Source organism: Staurois parvus, unplaced genomic scaffold (genome assembly GCF_062004578.1).
Source record: "Staurois parvus isolate SC_StPar_1 unplaced genomic scaffold, SC_StPar_1.0 ptg000697l, whole genome shotgun sequence".
Taxonomy (NCBI): domain Eukaryota; kingdom Metazoa; phylum Chordata; class Amphibia; order Anura; family Ranidae; genus Staurois; species Staurois parvus.
Genome location: NW_028318493.1, coordinates 2,684,194 through 2,702,559, shown reverse-complemented (window position 1 = coordinate 2,702,559; position 18,366 = coordinate 2,684,194). Strand labels below are relative to the sequence as shown.

General features: G+C 43.0%; 1 protein-coding gene across 1 annotated transcript in view; it reads right to left on the bottom strand.

Moving 5' to 3' along the window:
- Positions 1-18,366, bottom strand: part of CCDC186 (coiled-coil domain containing 186) — a 141,972-nt gene that overhangs the window by 68,406 nt on the left and 55,200 nt on the right. The window contains exons 4-6 of the mRNA XM_089653053.1: positions 11,229-11,357; positions 7,510-7,722; positions 1,975-2,094 (exon numbers count right to left, since the gene is read on the bottom strand). Coding sequence (XP_089509179.1) covers positions 1,975-2,094; positions 7,510-7,722; positions 11,229-11,357 — 462 coding nt within the window. The remainder of the gene's footprint in view (positions 1-1,974; positions 2,095-7,509; positions 7,723-11,228; positions 11,358-18,366) is intronic.

The window sequence follows — 18,366 nt, the reverse complement described above, 5'->3', positions numbered from 1 at the left end:
AAGACATTCTTGATAAAAATCTGCTGCCATCTACCAGGATGATGAAGATGAAACGAGGGCGGACATTTCTGCAAGACAATGATCCCAAACACAAAGCCAAGGAAACTCTTAATTGGTTTCAAAGAAAGAAAATAAATCTTCTAGAATGGCCCAGCCAATAACCTGACTTGAAGCCAATAGAAAATCTATGGTAAGAAATAAAGATCACAGTTCATAGGAGAGCCCCACGGAACCTTCAAGATTTGAAGACTGTGTGGAAATATAGGCCAAAAATCACACCTGAGAAATGGATGTGACTAGTTTCTCTATACAGGAGGCGTCTTGAAGCTTTCATTACCAACAAAGAATTTTGTACAAAGTATTATATACATTTCAGTTTGTGTGTTCAATACTTTTTCCCTGTGTCATTTAATTTTATTACACGTAACCTAATTTCTGAACTTATTTGTTTTGGTTTCTTTGTATGTATGGATTGCATGGGTTGTTACCGACATGTGGTGGAAATTTCATGCCAATGGCACCTTTAGAAATATATTTACTGAGAAAAATGGTGACATGTTCAATACTTATTTTACCCGCTGTATATGTAAAGTGCTGTGTAAATTGACAGCGCTATATAAAGTACCTGTAATAAAATCCACACAAGTAGCACAGACACTCTTACTACAATCAACATGGAATATGTCAAGATTGTCCAAGAACAGCATAAGATGCAATAGCTGCACCCTGTTCTTACATAATCCCATCCTTAGTGTCTAGACCAGGGGTGGGCAAACTTTTTGAATTGAGGGCCGCAATGGGTTCATATATTGGACCCGGGGGCCGGACCAAGAGTAGATGAATGATGTGTATGTGTCATCCATAGTAAGTATAGTAATATTCCCCCATAGTAATTCATCCCCCATATAGTAATTCATCCCCCATATAGTAATTCATCCCCCATATAGTAATTCATCCCCCATAGTAATTCATCCCCCAGAGTAATTCATCCCCCATATAGTAATTCATCCCCCATATAGTAATTCATCCCCCCTATAGTAATTCATTCCCCCTATAGTAATTCATTCCTCCTATAGTAATTCATCCCCCATATAGTAATTCATCCCCCATATAGTAATTCATCCCCCCTATAGTAATTCATTCCCCATATTGTGTCAATTCACTTACCTTTGCTCCGCGCGTTCCTCTCGCCGTGTTCCTGCGCCATTCCGGTCTTCAGGGCGGACTGTGAGAGGAGCCTAGCTCCCCTGCTGCCCCGCTCCTCACGCTGCCCCGCCTACACACATCCTGACAGGCAATGTTTGCCACGCTCCGCGGGCCGGATTAAAAGGTCTGCCGGGCCGTAGTTTGCCCATTGCTGGTCTAGACATTCATTCAAGGACACTGAAGTGGACCTTTTTTGCACAGAAAGATCAACTGATTTACAAAAGGCACAGCGTGAGGAAAGTGCTGCCGATAAACAGCAACTGTATTTGGTGATCTGCTGTGTCATTGGACACAGCTGATCATGTGGTAAAAGGCTACTCTGATTGGCCTCATCATGTGATCAGCTGTGTCCATAGGACACAGCAATCACGGGCAGCGCGCTGGGGGCATCACATGATGCTTTAAGCTATAGCACGGTTGTGAAATGGTTAACATCCATTATTTTCACTTTACTTTAGAGCTGTACGTCATACCTGTGTTTATACCTATGTATTTATCAGTCTATGTCAATTGCTATGCCAGCTGAAAAGGCCGAACGAAAAACAATACTTTAATGCTGAAAACAAAAAATTATGTAGATCGGTGAAAATTTTGGATACAGTGATGGGTGAATCGAATGAGCTATTGAACAGTCATTTCTGTTTTTGATTTTCTAATCCTCTATAGCCAGCTACAGACTCCTTCTCTGACCCAGATAGAAGAGCTCTCTGGATTCTATACAGGATATAAATGCCACACATCACCGTCCTTCCAGACTCCTCCACTAACCTTGTGACCATCCAGCTCCGTTTTAAGTTTGTTATGAGCCCACTTCACTTTGATGGCATATGAATTCACCTCTTCTTTAAGCTTCTCGATTTCACGGCTCTGTCTGCTGGTTTCATTTTCCTAGATTAAAAGAAAAGAGGTTATACAGAAATTCTTTATACATATGTTAAATACAGTTAAATCAAAGCATTTGGTCCCCCCATCTGAAAGCGATTTAACTTCCAGGTAAAGTAGCTTAAATAAGCTGTGGATTTAGAATGGACGGGTCTTATATAATTAGTTCTAATTTACAAAAATCAAAGAATCAGAGACTAATTGATGGCAGAAAAGGACAGGAGATCCTCCTACTCAGCCCATAATACTTACACTAAGGGGAATAATTAGTATTTTTAATGTTCTCATTTGAATACAAATTTGATTGCCTAATATAAATCAGGTCTGAATAAAGCCTCTCAAAATCAAGAAGTCAGAAACTAAAAGTTTGGTTCTTTATACACAGTTTATGAACAGGGAGAGTTCTTCCTATTTGTTACACTGCAGAGTGATTGTTCATCAACGTTCTACCTGCACAATGCAATTTCACCCCTTAGTAGCCGGGGATAGAACAGAGAGGAAAGAAGAATGAAAGGAACATTCCGATTGGCTGGTTTACACAGTGTTTTTTGCCTCAGAATAGGTGCAGATACCCTCCCTTTCCAATTCACCCCTGGTCTCGCCCCCTTACCCACCAGCACTGCCCCTTGGTCCCACCCCCTACCCACCTCCCAGTACCACCCATTTTAGAGAATACAGAACCAAGTATCATTTTGTGGTGTTAAATAATTTGTATGAAATTTGTGAACAACAACAAGATAAGCAGTAAAAAAGATTGCTGGCTGCAGGGAATAATACACCCCTCCAGCAATAATAGATTCCCCCAGCAACAAAACAACCCCTTCAGCAACAATAGATCCACACCAGCAACAATGGACCCCCTCCAAGAACAATAGACCTCCCAGGAGCCAGCATCAATAGAAACTACAGCAGGTGGCAACAATAAAACCCTTCCCTCATCAGTAGATTATTATTATACAGTATTTATATAGCGCCAAAAGGTTTGCTCAGCGCTGTACATTACAAAGGGGGACAGTACATGAGACAATACAGTAACAAAACAATATACGAGGGGTTCAAGGGCCCTGCTCTCTTGGGTTTACAATCTAGGAGGGAGGGGATAGTGCTACAGGAGGAAGTGGCTGTGGGGGATGGAGTGGTAGGAAGAGTGGAGGAGATCGGCTGTTAGGTGAGGGTGGGGTAGGCTTCCCTGAAGAGATGGGTTTTCAGGGTGCACCTGAAGGTGAGGAGGGTAGGTGACAGTCTGATGGATTGGGGTAGAGAGTTCTAGAGGATGAGGGGAAATGCCTCCCAGCAACAATAGATCCTCCACAGTGACAATAGATCACCTAGCAGCCAGCCTTGATAAACCTTTCTGCACACCCCTGCACCCCTTGCCATTACAGTGCTGAAATGCTTACCAGCCAAGTAAGTGGCTTACCTTAACATAGGCTATCCCCGCCCCCTCCAGTCCATCACGAATACTGATGCCAGGCTCATCCACCTTACCAACCGTTCAGCGTCTGCTACCCCTCTCTGCCAATCCCTCCACTCAGTGTCTGCTACCCCTCCACTGTCCTCCGCTCAGTATCTGCTACCCCTCTCTGGCTTCCAATCAGTGTCCTCCATCCCTCTCTGCCAATCCCTCCACTGGCTTCCAATCAGTATCCTCCACCCCTCTCTGCCAATCCCTCCACTGGCTTCCAATCAGTGTCCTCCACTCCTCTCTGCCAATCCCTCCACTGGCTTCCAATCAGTGTCCTGCACCCCTCTCTGCCAATCCCACCACTGGCTTCCAATCAGTGTCCTCCACACCTCTCTGCCAATCCCTCCACTGGCTTCCAATCAGTGTCCTCCACTCCTCTCTGCCAATCCCTCCACTGGCTTCCACTCGCCAAACTAAAATTCAAAATACTAACAACAACTTACAAAGCCATCCACAACTCTGCCCCCAGCTACATCACCAACCTGGTCTCAAAATCTCAACCAAACCGCTCTCTTCAATCCTCCCAAGACCTTCTGCTCTCTAGTTACCGTGTCACCTCTGCCCATGCTCGCCTCCAGGACTTCTCCCGAGCTTCTCCCATCCTATGGAACTCCCTACCCCAATCTGTCCAGCTGTCTCCTAATCTATCCACCTTTAGATGATCCCTGAAAACCTCTCTTTAAAGAAGCCTATCCTGCTTCAACCTAGTAAACCGCCATTTATTTCCTCCATCAGCTTATCTCCCCCACAGCTATTACCTTTTGTATCACCCAACCCTTCCTCCTAGATTGTAAGTTCTAAAGAGCCGGGCCCTCTGTTTCCTCTTGTACCAAATTGTATTGTAAATGTAATGTCTGCCTTCATTTTGTAAAGCGCTGCGCAAACTGTTGGCGCTATATAAAGCCTGTATAATAATAATAGTGTGCATTCCCCTGGAGAAAAGCCATATTAATCTGTATTTCATGTTACTTTGAGCTTTCCTACAAACTTTCACCAGTTCACCATTCATTCTTTACACATACAGAACAGTACAACCATACAGGTTACATGCAAATTATTCCTTTACCCCCCATCAGCCAGGTGCACATCCAGAACCGCTGGTGTATGGGTCCATAATAGCATAGTTTAAAAAAGTTATTTATCCCAAACTACATACAGCTAGTTCAGGCTAGTTGGTGATCATCAGTGCAGTGTATGGAAACCATGGCGTGTAAGGAGTAGTGCTTTAGACACATGACACAGCATAACCATACAGGTTAAGGTGAGAAGAGACTAAGGGAATCAAAAAGTCTCCCAACTGAATCAGTGTGAAGCACAGTAAAGCCCTCTTAGAACGGAAGGCATTCTCATTCTATCCCACATCCCATAAATAGGAGGATTACTCCTCATTCCAAGACCGTGCACATCCAGAACTGCTGGTCAATTACACAAAGTAATACAAGAACATTGAAAAAGTCCAATGTCCACCTAATTCAACCCTAGAAAAAAAAAAAAAAACACATTCAAAAAAAGAAAAAAAAAAAAAAGAAAGGGGAACATTCTGTAGATGATTAAATGTGGTACAAAATGCTATGAAGAACAATTGTACATTTGGGCATGCATTCCCATCTCAGGTACAGCCCACCTTGTCTGATACTTACCTGTTTCCGTTGCAGCAAGCCTCTTTCCAAAGTGCCTCTTCAGTCTGCATCTGCACACAACAGCCTTATTTTTTCCTATGGGGAAAGGCCCTACTCTGCATGATTCCTGGAGGTGGCGCAGCACAGTGGCTAAATGGTTAGCACTTTCGCCTGGCAGTACTAGGGTTGTCAGTTTGAATCTCAGCCACGGCACTACCTGCCTGGAGTTTGCATGTTCTCCCTGTGCCTGCGTGTATTTCCTCCGGGTACTCTGGTTTCCTCCTACACTCCAAAGACATGCTGGTAGGTAATTAGCCCTAGTATGTGTATGTATATATTTAAGTTAGGGACCTTACATTGTATGCCCCTTGAAGGGTTAGGGACTGATGTGAATGTACAATATATATGTAAAGCTCTGCGTAAATTGACAGCACTATACAAGTACCTGAACTAAATAAATGAGTGAAGCGTTCGTGAACAATGATTAGCACCATGATGAATGCCCAAGGTGAAGACGACCCGGCAGGCATGCCTTTGTTGGAGAGGCTGTGGGGCTCCTGGCAGGACGGCAGAATGAAGATCGATGGAACAGGAGCAAAGATATGTATTGAACCAGGTGAGCTGCACTCAGGGGAGTGGGGACATGCCTTAAAGGACAAGATTTACCAAAGTTGAAGGACAAGTTTTCCTTTAGAAAAAAAAAAAAAAAGAGAAAAAAGGAGGACTTGTGGTATATTAAAATGGATCACCAGGAAAAAATGAAAGAAGGGACTGCAAGGGGTAAGTGTAATGCATTAAATATACGTCCCTCCATGCTGTCCTTTCACAGATGCAGCTCTCTGAAATCTGCAGCATGGGATAAATTACTGCAAATGAGCCGTATCCCTCACTGGATGGCACAGAGATAAGTGTAATTCAGACTTCACATTTACCTTCATCTGTCCTTTTCATAGATATTTTCTGGACTAGTCTTTGCCCTTGCCACTACTAACCAACATTGCTCTCTTGCCCAAAATACTAGCAATAAATAAAAAAAAATCAATAACTAAAACTAAAATACCTGTTCTGCATACAATTTTGCTGCAAAAAACAACACAGCAGCCATTGGCATGACAAACTCAGCTGAAGGATGGGATTTGGGTTAAGTTGGAGAAACGAATAGGTGTCACAGGATCCCAGGAGAAATTCTAGCACTCCAGGGTGAAAAGGATAGGAAGGTGTGCAGCATTTTGGGCAGGCAGCTCTTCTGCAGAAAAGAGCTTCCAAGACTGCTTCTGAATTAAATTGGATGAAGAGGGGAGAACAGGAGTGCCACACCAGAGGGATGGAGTCAAGAAGTATTTATTCCATTTAATCTGTTCAAACAAAATTTGCTGCCAGCATATTTCAGGAATTGAAGTGTGCCTCTTCGGCAGAGCTTGCGATATAAAATGTAAAAAAAGTATAGTTGTTTAGGAAGGGTTCCGGAGATATGCGTTTGTAGGCATAGCAGCCCTTTTACTCTCCTAAATGCCATTTTTACTCACCAAAAGCTGCAGTCACGTGATGCTCCCATCCTGAGTTTTCCCCATTCTTTAGTTTATTCTTTAGTTTACAGTAGGCAGGGTCCACTCCATTGCTTGCATGACATAGATTCTTCCTATTGTTTGCCCAACAAAGGAGTTCTTTCAGGACATAGAAGAGGAGTCTCCTCTTCAACAGTGACATTGGTGGAAAAGGGTATTGTCCATGCCAGCATCGGCTGGCATGGACATGTGCAGCACTGGTTTACTGGATTAGCAGTTCCCTGCACCTGAAATGGCACTGGGGGGGGGGGGGGGGGGGGGGGGGGAGACTTAAATTAATCTTGCTTCACAAGGCAAGAAAAAAAAAATGTATAGGATGGGTTAGAGGGGAATGGAGGGATGGATGGATGGTAGGGAGGTTTAGATTTGCCTTAAGATCTAATGGTATATTTTTGGTCCCCAACTCTCTAGTATGAACAATCCGTTTTTCCTTTTCCAGGATCAGGATTCAGGAAAGCCAGCTTATCTCAAATTCTTCCCCCAAGTCACTTCTGCTGAGATAACATGATCAATGCCTATGCAGGACAAGTATCTGTAAAACGTTATATGAGTAGGGTAGGTAGGAGGCATGGATTGATTTTTAGCTGTAAATCCGATACTCATGTATGAAATGAGTCTGCAGTAAACAGGCAGCTCATAAATAATTTGGTGCAGAGCTACTAAATGGATTGAGCAGACACATCCTCCAGCACTGAGGACAGACGAGTGATTCAATATGGTGTAACAATATTGAGAGACAATGTGTGTTTTGCGAGTCCCAGTCCTAGTCTACCTTGGCCTCATGCAGCTGGTGTAATCGGCCTTTTTCCTGAGTTAGCAGTTTGATCCTGTTGTTGTGTTTCTCAATCTCCTTGTTGGCTTCCCTCAGTTTCCTCTCCAGAACTTCCTTCTCTTTCCTCAGATCCAGAGACTCCTTCTCCCCCCTGACATACTTCATGACCATCGCCTCCTTCTCCTGCCGAGCCTCCTCGCACTTCTTATTTGCCTGAAATTAAAAAAAAATTACTAAAAAGGAATATAATGTATATCATAAATATTCTTAAAAGAGAAGTTAATCTTTGGAACACATTACATGTTTCACCCATATTTAGAGTGGAACATGTAACTTCTGAAAAAGTCACAGGAAGTGACGAAACGCGTCAGGTACACGTGACGTCAGACGCATCGACGTTGACTGGAAGTGCGATCGCGGCCATCTTGGAAGTGGGAACATGTGGCCAGTGTTCCCTAGCTTGTCTACATGTGTATCCCTATGGAGGAGGAGCTGCTTCATCCAAATTTTAATGTAAGTTGCTAAATAAAGGATGATATCTTTGAATTCACGATTTGTAATTGCTGATTTTCTTATGAGGGAAATGGAAGAAAAACCCTGATACTGGATGGAACCCTATTGACAAGAAGTCAGATTTGTGTTATGCCCTGTCATTTCATATATAGGGTAATTATCCATCAGTACACGAGTTGGAGAGTGTTGGTTTGGGTTTAAGGTGTTCACTGATGAATACAGAGTGCGGTGACACACACTTGTATTGATATATTTGAGTTATTTTCACAGATTGTGTAAAGGACACTTTGTGTGAGTGTTTTCACTTGTATATATATTTTTGGTACACAAAGGAATATTTGCATGCGTGTAGATATTCGTACATAGAGTAAACACACATATATTGTTTGTTTGTTTTTTTTGCATGTTGCACAGTGAGTGGCACGTGTGTAGTTATTACTTTTAAGGTATGACACTATGTTGAGTTTTTGTTTTTTGAGGTATATTGTCATCAGGATTTGCAGGTGTTAAGAAAGAGACTTGTTGTTGGAAGAAGAAATAAAGACTGCGTTGGACTATTGATTACACCTGAGGGGTTTTATTTTTGATATTTTGGACACTTTTTGTTTGTTTTTATATTTTATTGTAATTTTTAATTTCAAGAAAAGAGAAAAGTTTTGAATTTTTTTGTATGTTCCAGCTTCTGTCTCCTCTCCTCCTGATTCCCCCCTCTGTGACAGCAGGCAGTGAATCTTCTCCCCGCACCCACTGTCACAATTTGAAAACAGAACAGCCATGAAGGGCTCCACCCACATGGCCGCGTCATTCATTCACAAAGTTCTGTGAAAGAATGAACTACAAGTGCTGGTGAGCGCGCTCATAGTTTATAAATTCCTCCTGTCGTTCAGTAACTGCCTGTCTGTATGAGAAGTACAGGCAGACAGCTAACTAAGTGTCTGCAGGAGCCTGGAATTGCGCCTACCATCTGCAGTTTGCGGGTGAAATGCTCTGCAGGTTGTAGTGTAAAAAAAAAAAAAATGCATATTTTTGTAATTGTAAAGAGATGTGCATTTATTATTTTTTTGTAAAAAAGGTGAACTTAGTCTTTAACCACTTCAAGTCGACACTTTTACCCCCTTCCTGTCCAGGCCAATTTTCAGCTTTCAGCGCTATCACACTTCGAATGACAATTGCGTGGTTATGCAACACTGTACCCATATGAATTTTTTAGCTTTTTTTTTTGAGACAGTTAAAACTTTATTTTGGGGGTATTTATTCACCACTTGGATTTTTTTTTTTTGCTATATAAATGAAAAAAAGTCCAAACATTTTGAAAAAAAGTGTTTTTCTTATAAAATTTTGCAAAAAAATAATTTTTCTTGATAAATCTTGGCCAAAATGTATTCAGTTATCTTTTTAGTAAAAAAAAAAAAAAAACAAACAAATTATAACCAAAAATTATAATTTTTCTAAATTTTTTTTACATTTTTATTAAATTTTTAATATTATTATTTATGGGATTTTTTTTACATACTGTCACCCTAGCAGTACAGTGTCACCATAGTAAAGGCTGTAAAAACAATAATTTCTCATTCTCTCTGGCTGCATTCTTGCAGCCATTGAGAAAAACTGTGTGAGCGGTGATTGGTCACAGCTTGTCACATGGTAAAAGGCTGTTGTGAATAGCCTTGTACCATGTGATCTCTGTGATCATTTACAGATTTCATACGTAGTAAGCAATGATGTCAGAAGTGACATCATGTAATCACTGATTGGCCAATTAGTGCTCACATGATCGGGACCTCACACAGAGGTCCCATACAACGATCGGTGTTCCGCTGTGTCCTCCAGATACAGCAGGCACCAGATCGCGATGCTGCGCGCTTCCCAGGGAGCGCGCACAAACACGGAGAGGGGAGGACGTTTATAAACGGCCACCTGCCCCTGCACTGCTCCCATTCGGCCATTTATATACATGGGCCAGACAGGAAGTAGTTCACAGTGACACCAGCACTGAGTCTTTCAGTCATGAAGACATGAGCGGCTACCTAAATAAATATAGTGCACATTTCAAAATGGTTCTAAAGACAAAACATTTCCTGCATTAAAGGTAAAAATTTACTTTTTATCACCTCCTCACCTCCCCTTATATGTACCTGAGTCCTATCTCGATTCAATGCTGTGCCCTTCTGCAGCAGTGCTACTCAGTGTTCCTCTCTTCACAAGACACAAAAGGCAGCAGCGGAAGCCATTGGCTCCTGCTGCTGTCAATCAAATCTTGTGAGGAGGGAGCAGGGGGCAAGCCGAGCCATGCAGTGTGTGTTGATGAATTCACCCAGTCTGGCTCGGCAGCTTGCTATGCGAACACACACAAAAAAAAAGGAGGAGCCAAGAGCGCCAGCAGAGGACCCCAGAAGGGGAGGTCTGGGGCCGCTCTGTGCAATACTATTGCACAGAGCTGGTGAGTATAACATTTATTAATTTTAAAAAAATAAGCCTTGACAAACACTTTAAGGCCCCCTTGTACATGGTAGGGACAGGTGCAGCATCCAGCAAAAGACAAGCATTTCAGACCTTCATCCCGAAACGCACATGGTCCTCAACACCAGTACCACTCAATACAGCATTCAGCTCAGTCCAGATGCAGCCTGCCACAGAATTTGACATGCTGCCTGCAGCAGGGCTGGTCGCTGCACCTGTCCCTCTCTGGCACACTAAAACACTGGGGAGGGATCCACGTTAGATGGACCACTCAGTCTGCAAGGGGCCTAAAGGGTCAGCCTCCACCAAAACTATTTTTTCACTGTTTGGTAGATTCTAGAGAGGTAAACCACCTGAAAAGATCATATATCCTGTATGACACTAGTCATATTAAAGATTTAAAAATGGAACTGAAAGCATTTCACAAAACCTTGCAAGCCAGCAGGCTATTTATCGCAGAAGAGCCATGCAATGTCAGCGTTACCCCTTGACACCCTCTTGCTCCGCCTTAAGAGTTCTAAAAGCTGGGAGGCGGAGGCTGGCATTCAGGTCATGTGACCGCTGTGATTGGCTGCCACAGCAGTCACATGATCAGAAATCTCCCAATCGCACGTATGCATTGGAAGCTTAACGATTCCCGCCGACGCGGTATGTTGTTATAAGAGGACCGCATATATGCGTACGGATGACGCAAAGAGGCTAAAGTTCATATTTCTCTATAATAACAGTCTGTGGCTGCCAGTTACCTGCTCTGTCCGGACAGCCAGCTCCTTGTGAAGATGTTGGATGGTGTTCTTTGCAACGTTGTCCTGTGCCACCATCCTATCCTTCGCTGATTTCAGCTCTCGGTTGAGTTCTTCTATTCTTCCCTCCAGCTGAAAAGATGAAAGAAAATTATTGTATTAATGCCAAAAGTTGCCATTCAAGTAATACTTTATTGGTTGGCTGAAAGCTTTTTGTGCACCAAATGCCTTTGCAAACCCAGATATAAAACTTTGTAAAATTAGCAACAACATCACTGTGCTGTACAAAGCCTGTGAAGAGAGAAGAGCTATGGGAGCGGCCAAGCAACTCCGCCCACTTCAGGCTGCCTGCAGAAATCTACAGGAGAGGGTGGAGACAAGACCAGTCACCATGCACAAGGAGAGAGAGCAGAGCTGTGGGAGGGACCCAGCAGACCCCACCCACTACAGGCTGCTTGCAGAAAACTAGAGGAGGGGGCGGAGACAAGACCAGTCACCCTGTACAAGGAGAGAGAGCAGAGCTGTGGGAGGGACCCAGCAGACCCCACCCACTACAGGCTGCTTGCAGAAAACTACAGGAGGGGGCGGAGACAAGACCAGTCACTGTAAAAAAGGAGAGAGAGCAGCAGTGAGCGGTCTTTAATACAGGAAAAGTCTCGCAATGGATTACTGCACAGATCTGGAAGAAATACACTCAAAGATTCAAGAAAGAGTAAACATGTTGAATGTATTTAGACAATATTGATCTATCCCGGAGTTCAGCTTTAATTTATTAAAGAGGCAAGCTATCAGGATGCCTTCAGGTTTTATTCCAGTGGTTGTCAACCAATGAGTTATAAGGGGCCTCAAATGTGGCCCCTGACATCACCAAAAGGGCCGCACATAATGTTCAGTATATAAAATGCTTGAGAGGACTTTCAGAAACTGCAGGTCTAATGAGAGATGAGGGTCAGAGAGTGAGGACATGCTACATTTTTGGCTGGGCATAGGCTGCAGAAGACAATATGAAACTAGGAACTTGTTATATGAGGCTAGTAGAGATCAATGCTATTACCCTAATCAATGCTCTCGACTACAGACTTCGGAGGTTCGAGGGCCACACATCATATGCCAAAGGGCAGCATACGGCCCTCGGGGCTGAAGATTGGGCACCAGAGCTTTATACAGTTCTAAAACCCACATATTCACACACAGAGATACAAGGAACAGCAATAAAATAGAATAATAAAAGTACAACCATTTTTTCTTGACACACTATAAACAGCTATTGTAAAGGGTTAGGCAACAAACAGACAGAGATTAGAACTTAGAAGGGTTATTGGGGTAATTGGCTGAGAGATAAGAAGTCCAGGTACACCTCAAGTGACAGTGCACATGTCCATAGAAAAAAAAAGATGAAATGAAATACAATCATTAATAAAACACAACTACAACTCATCTTTCTTGACACACTTGAAATGGTTATTGTAAATAGAAGTGATAACAGAGTCCAGATAAGAGAGATGCTTCTTCTTTGAGAACAAACACTGTAATTATACCATAACACCATTTGTCAGGATGCTGGCTGCACACGCTGACACACAGATTACCACTAGAGGGGGCTGCTCCAGATCTGGATTTGAAATATCGTGATGAAAATATGAGCAGGTAAAAGGTCAAAATAGAAATGTCAAAATGGGCTACTTTTACAGTTTTATAAAAAAAAAAAAAAAAAAAAATAGTAGGTGATAAACAAAAATAAAGTTAAAGTGGCACTAAACCCACAACCGTAAAATCAGTCTCTATCTGCACTAAAGCATGCTTGTTATACTCACTGCGGAACCCAAGGGGTTAATCTTCTGCATTGTGTAAAAATGCTGTTTAATCCCAACTTCTCTGATCTTCCCCTTCTTCCAGTGACCCCCTTATCTCCTGATAAGGCATTGTGTGGAGTCCCTCTGCACATATTCAATTTGGTGTGTATTGCTAGAGAGGTTTGTTTTTTTTCTTGGGAGAGTGCATGTAATCAGCACAGGGCCAATCAGCACTGTCCAGACAGAGGTCAGGGGTTCTGCATTCTCCTAGAGCAAAATGAAAATTCCTCCTACAAGCTGTAACCAGAAAAATGGTGACAGGGGAGGGACCTCCAGCAAATTGAGAGCCTCAGCTCTGTTTCTGTGTGCTGTGTGGAGGGGGGGGGGGTCTCTTCCCTCCAATCAGCTTTCAGAGCTGTCCACACGGAGGTCTGCAGTGTAACTTCAGCTCTCTGCACCCTTTTTTCTGATCTCTTAGACAAGCGTTATAAATTCTGGACTTTGAATGGATGCAGAGTAGAGAATCTGCAGATGAACAGGTACGACTTATGAAGGAGGATTTGTTTCATCTCTGTGCATCACCTGACACCAGTCACTTCAATGGGTATGTGCAAGACAAGCATTTACAATGATATTAAACATTTCATTCAACTGTATGCACAACAATACATGGCGATGCTGTGCCATGCGCTGTAACAAATTTCTGTACATTCGATAAAAATGCAGATATGCAACAGGCGTGTATGGTGTAAGCAGGGCACATAGAAGACAACTGTTCTCTCTGTGTCCTTGTATTGAGCTTGAATGTATCCATGCAGCTCAATGGACCTGGTGTGAATGAACTCCTATGATCCATTCATACCAGGTGCGTTGGCACATTTTCTTCAACGCATGCCAAAGCGAGGACCAGTGAAAACTAGTATGTAAATGAGGTCAGTTCACACTCATGTGTTGCACGGATATGCACTGGGAAAAAAAAAAAAGAAAAAAGGAGAACAAGTCCTACCTTATCTTATCACAATGAGAACACAAGTTTAATGTGTGGTAGTGCAGCACAACATGCATCAAAGCACACGCAAAACAGCAGGCCACCGCAAGTCTGGCTCCTCTGCCGAGGTGTAGATTCTGCATCTTCCAAGAAGTGAGAAGCAAGGCGCATGGTAAAGTGTAATGCTGGTGCGTTTATCTGCACACGATGTGGTGTAAAAAGATCCTACGGATTTATCAATATTAGAATGCGCTCTCTTGTTGTTTTTTCCCCAGACCAAAAGGGTGTTCGCATTTGAGACAGTAATTTATACATATGAGCAAGCAAGTCTGAGTGTATGCATGGAAACTGAAACCCTGGTAGCTGGGAAAGGGTGAAGAAAGAAAAAAAAAAAAAAAAAAAAGAAGAAGTACGCACACAATAATGCACCTATACAAGTTTATGTACAAGGTCTTCACAGAGCAGAACGTGTGGATTTAACTCAGGATCATTCAGCCAGCTTCTGACAGCAGACCCTGCATGTACACATTAGTAAATGATTAGGTCTGTGTGCAAGAGGATAACGGAGTGGCCCCTGGTGGGACCGACCGGTAGAAGCAAAGTAGGTTTCTCAGTGGCCCAGCTCCTGACTTCTGTCACTTTTTCGCAGGGCGATATAAGCTGGGCTTCCGGCTGAGTGAAGCTTTATGCTCATTGCATAGAATTCGGTGTCTAGAGTGACTTTGATCTTTGCTTGGCTCTGAAGTGTCTCCTGTTGCACTAGAACAGTAGAAGGTGTGTCACTGCAAAGATGACCTAAATAAAAGAACAGACTGCACATTCCAGCGACTTCTCTTCCCTCCGGAATGCATTCTGTGATCATCCACTTTTGTGTGTATGTGTGTGTATATATATATATATATTACACACACATATACATGCACATATATATATATATATATATATATATATATATATATATATATATATATATATATATATATATATATATATATATATATATATATATATATATATATATATATATACATACACATACATATACATACACACACACACACACACACACACATATATATACATGCACATACACACACATTATATTTATATATATATATATATATATATATATATATATATATATATATGTATACACACACACACACACACACACACACACACACACACATATATACACACACACACACATACATACATATACAAACACACCTCAAGTAAAAATGTAAAGGATCGCTTTTTAATCAGAGTCTAGCATCAAGTCAATTACACTCCTGGGGTATTGATCTGGTCAGTTAAGTAGCAAAGGGGGTTGTTAATCAGTTTCAGCTGCTTTGGTGTTAATGAAATTAACAACAGGTGCACTAGATGGGCAACAATGAGACAACCCCCAACACAGGAATGGTTTTACAGGTGGAGGCCACTGACATTGTTTTCCAGCTCATCTTTTCTGACTGTTTTTCACTAGTTTTGCATTTGGCTAGAGTCAGTGTCACTACTGGTAGTATGAGGAGATACCTGGACCCTACAGAGGCTGCACAGGCACATCAATACGTAACATTGCCAGAAGCTTTGCTGTGTCTCCCAGCACAGTCTCAAGAGCATGGAGGAGATTCCAGGAGACAGGCAGTTACTCTAGGAGAGCTGGACAGGGCCATAGAAGGTCCTTAACCCATCAGCAGGACAGGTATCTGCTCCTTTGTGCAAGGAGGAACAGGATGAGCACTGCCAGAGCCCTACAAAATGACCTCCTGCATGCCACTGGTGTGAATGTCTCTGGCCAAACAATCAGAAACAGACTTCATGAGGGTGGCCTGAGGGCCCTGTGCTCACAGCCCGGCACCATAGAGCTCGATTGGCATTTGCCATTGAACACCAGAATTGGAAGATATGCCACTGGTGCCCTTTTCACAGATGAGACCAGGTTCACCCTGAGCACGTGACAGACGTGAAAGGGTCTGGAGAAGCCGTGGAGAACGTTAAGTCGCCTGTAACATCGTTCAGCATGACCGTTTTGGTGGTGGTCAGTGAAGGTCTGGGGAGGCATATCCATGGAGGGACGCACAGACCTCTACAGGCTAGACCAGGGGTCTGCAACCTTTAAGACATAAAGAGCCACTTGGACCCGTTTCCGAAGGGAAAAAAAAGACTGGGAGCCGCAAAACCATTGCAACATTTATAACAATTCCGACACTGCATATATTGCAAAAAGCACTCTGGTCATGAAGGGGGTTTAAGGGCCCAGTAAGCAAAGGGTTAATCAGGGCCACAGTGTATCTTCATAATCACAATCATAGCCTTAGGTCAGTGGTGGGCAACCTTTTTTTTCAACTGAGCCAAATCTCGCCAAAACCACGATTGAAATTTATTTTGACAGCCACATTTTTAAAACTGAAAATACATCCCCCATATAGTAATACATCCCCCATAGTAATTCATCCCCCATATAGTAATTCATCCCCCATAGTAATTCATCCCCCACATAGTAATTCATCCCCCATATAGTAATTCATCCCCCATATAGTAATTCATCCCCCATATAGTAATTCATCCCCCATAGTAATTCATCCCCCATATAGTAATTCATCCCCCATATAGTAATTCATCCCCCATAGTAATTCATCCCCCATAGTAATTCATCCCCCATATAGTAATTCATCCCCCATATAGTAATTCATCCCCCATATAGTAATTCATCCCCCACATAGTAATTCATCCCCCACATAGTAATTCATCCCCCACATAGTAATTCATCCCCCACATAGTAATTCATCCCCCACATAGTAATTCATCCCCCATATAGTAATTCATCCCCCACATAGTAATTCTTCCCCCATAGTAATTCATTCCCCATAGTAATTCATCCCCCACATAGTAATTCATCCCCCACATAGTAATTCATCCCCCACATAGTAATTCATCCCCCACATAGTAATTCATCCCCCACATAGTAATTCATCCCCCACACAGTAATTCATCCCCCACACAGTAATTCATCCCCCATATTGTCTCAATTCACTTACCTTTGCTCCGCGCGTTCCTCTCGCTGTGTTCCCGCGCCGTTCTGGTCTTCAGGGCGGACTGAGAGAGGAGTTCGTCACTCTGCCCCGCCTACATCCTGGCTGCCCCACCTACATCCTGACAGCCAATGTTCCACGCTCCGCGGGCCGGATTTTTGAGGAGGGAGGGGAGCGGGCGCCCGGCACACAGAAGAGCCGCATGTGGCTCGCGATCTGCGGCTTGCCGACCACCTGGTGGGCAGTGTGCTCCGGAGCCGCAGCAAAGATGAAAAAGAGCCGCATGCGGCTCTGGAGCCGCGGGTTGCCGACACCCGGGCTAGACAATGGCGCCTTGACTGCCATTAGGTATCGGGATGAAATCCTTGGACCCATTGTCAGACCCTACACTGGTGCAGTGGGTCCTGGGTTCCTCCTGGGGCACGACAATGCCCGGACTCATGTGGCGAGAGTATGCAGGCAGTTCCTGGAGGATGAAGGAATTGATACCACTGAATGGCCCTCACACTCTCCTGACTTAAATCCAATAGAAAACACCTCTGGGTTATCATGTATCGGTCCATCCAACGCCGCCAGGTTGCACCTCAGATTGTCCAGGAGCTCAGTGATGCCCTGGTCCAGATCTGGGAGGAAATACCCCAGGACACCATCCGTCGTCTCATTAAATGGTCAGGCAAGCATACAAGCACGTGGGGTCCATACAAACTACTGAGGACCATTCTGAGTTGCTGAAATGAAATTTCAGCAAAATGGACCAGCCTGCTGCATAATTTTTTTCACTTTGATTTTTGGGGTGTCTTTGATGAAAATGATCAACCTACAGAGGAATGAATTCAAACGATGGGGCATCCTTACGTTCCTAACACATTACCCAGTTCATATCAGTATAGATATCCAGCAGGAGATTTTTTCCCCATTGAGATCTGATGAGTTTTCAAAGTGTTCCTCTAATTTTTTTGAGCAGTGTATATGTAAAGTGGTGCATAAACTGCAAGTGCTATAGAAGTATCTAAAATAAATATTAAACCCAAAAGCAAAAAAACTTTTTTTTTTTTTTTTTTGAAGAACAAGCTTTCCAGAGGAATGTATCAGTTTACATGGATGAGACGAGCCATGTAACACTGGCATGGGTGCTTAAAATGATCAGCTTTCATTTATTTATGTGAAACCTTTATTCGAAATAAAAAAAAAAATAGTTTGTTGTAACAGAATATACAGTCTGAGCTGAAGTTTGGCTTCAATTTATTAGTACTGTATATTTAAATCTGCTGTTACATTTAACACTCTCCCTCCAGACTGACAATCCTGTTGTCTCCTGTGCCTCT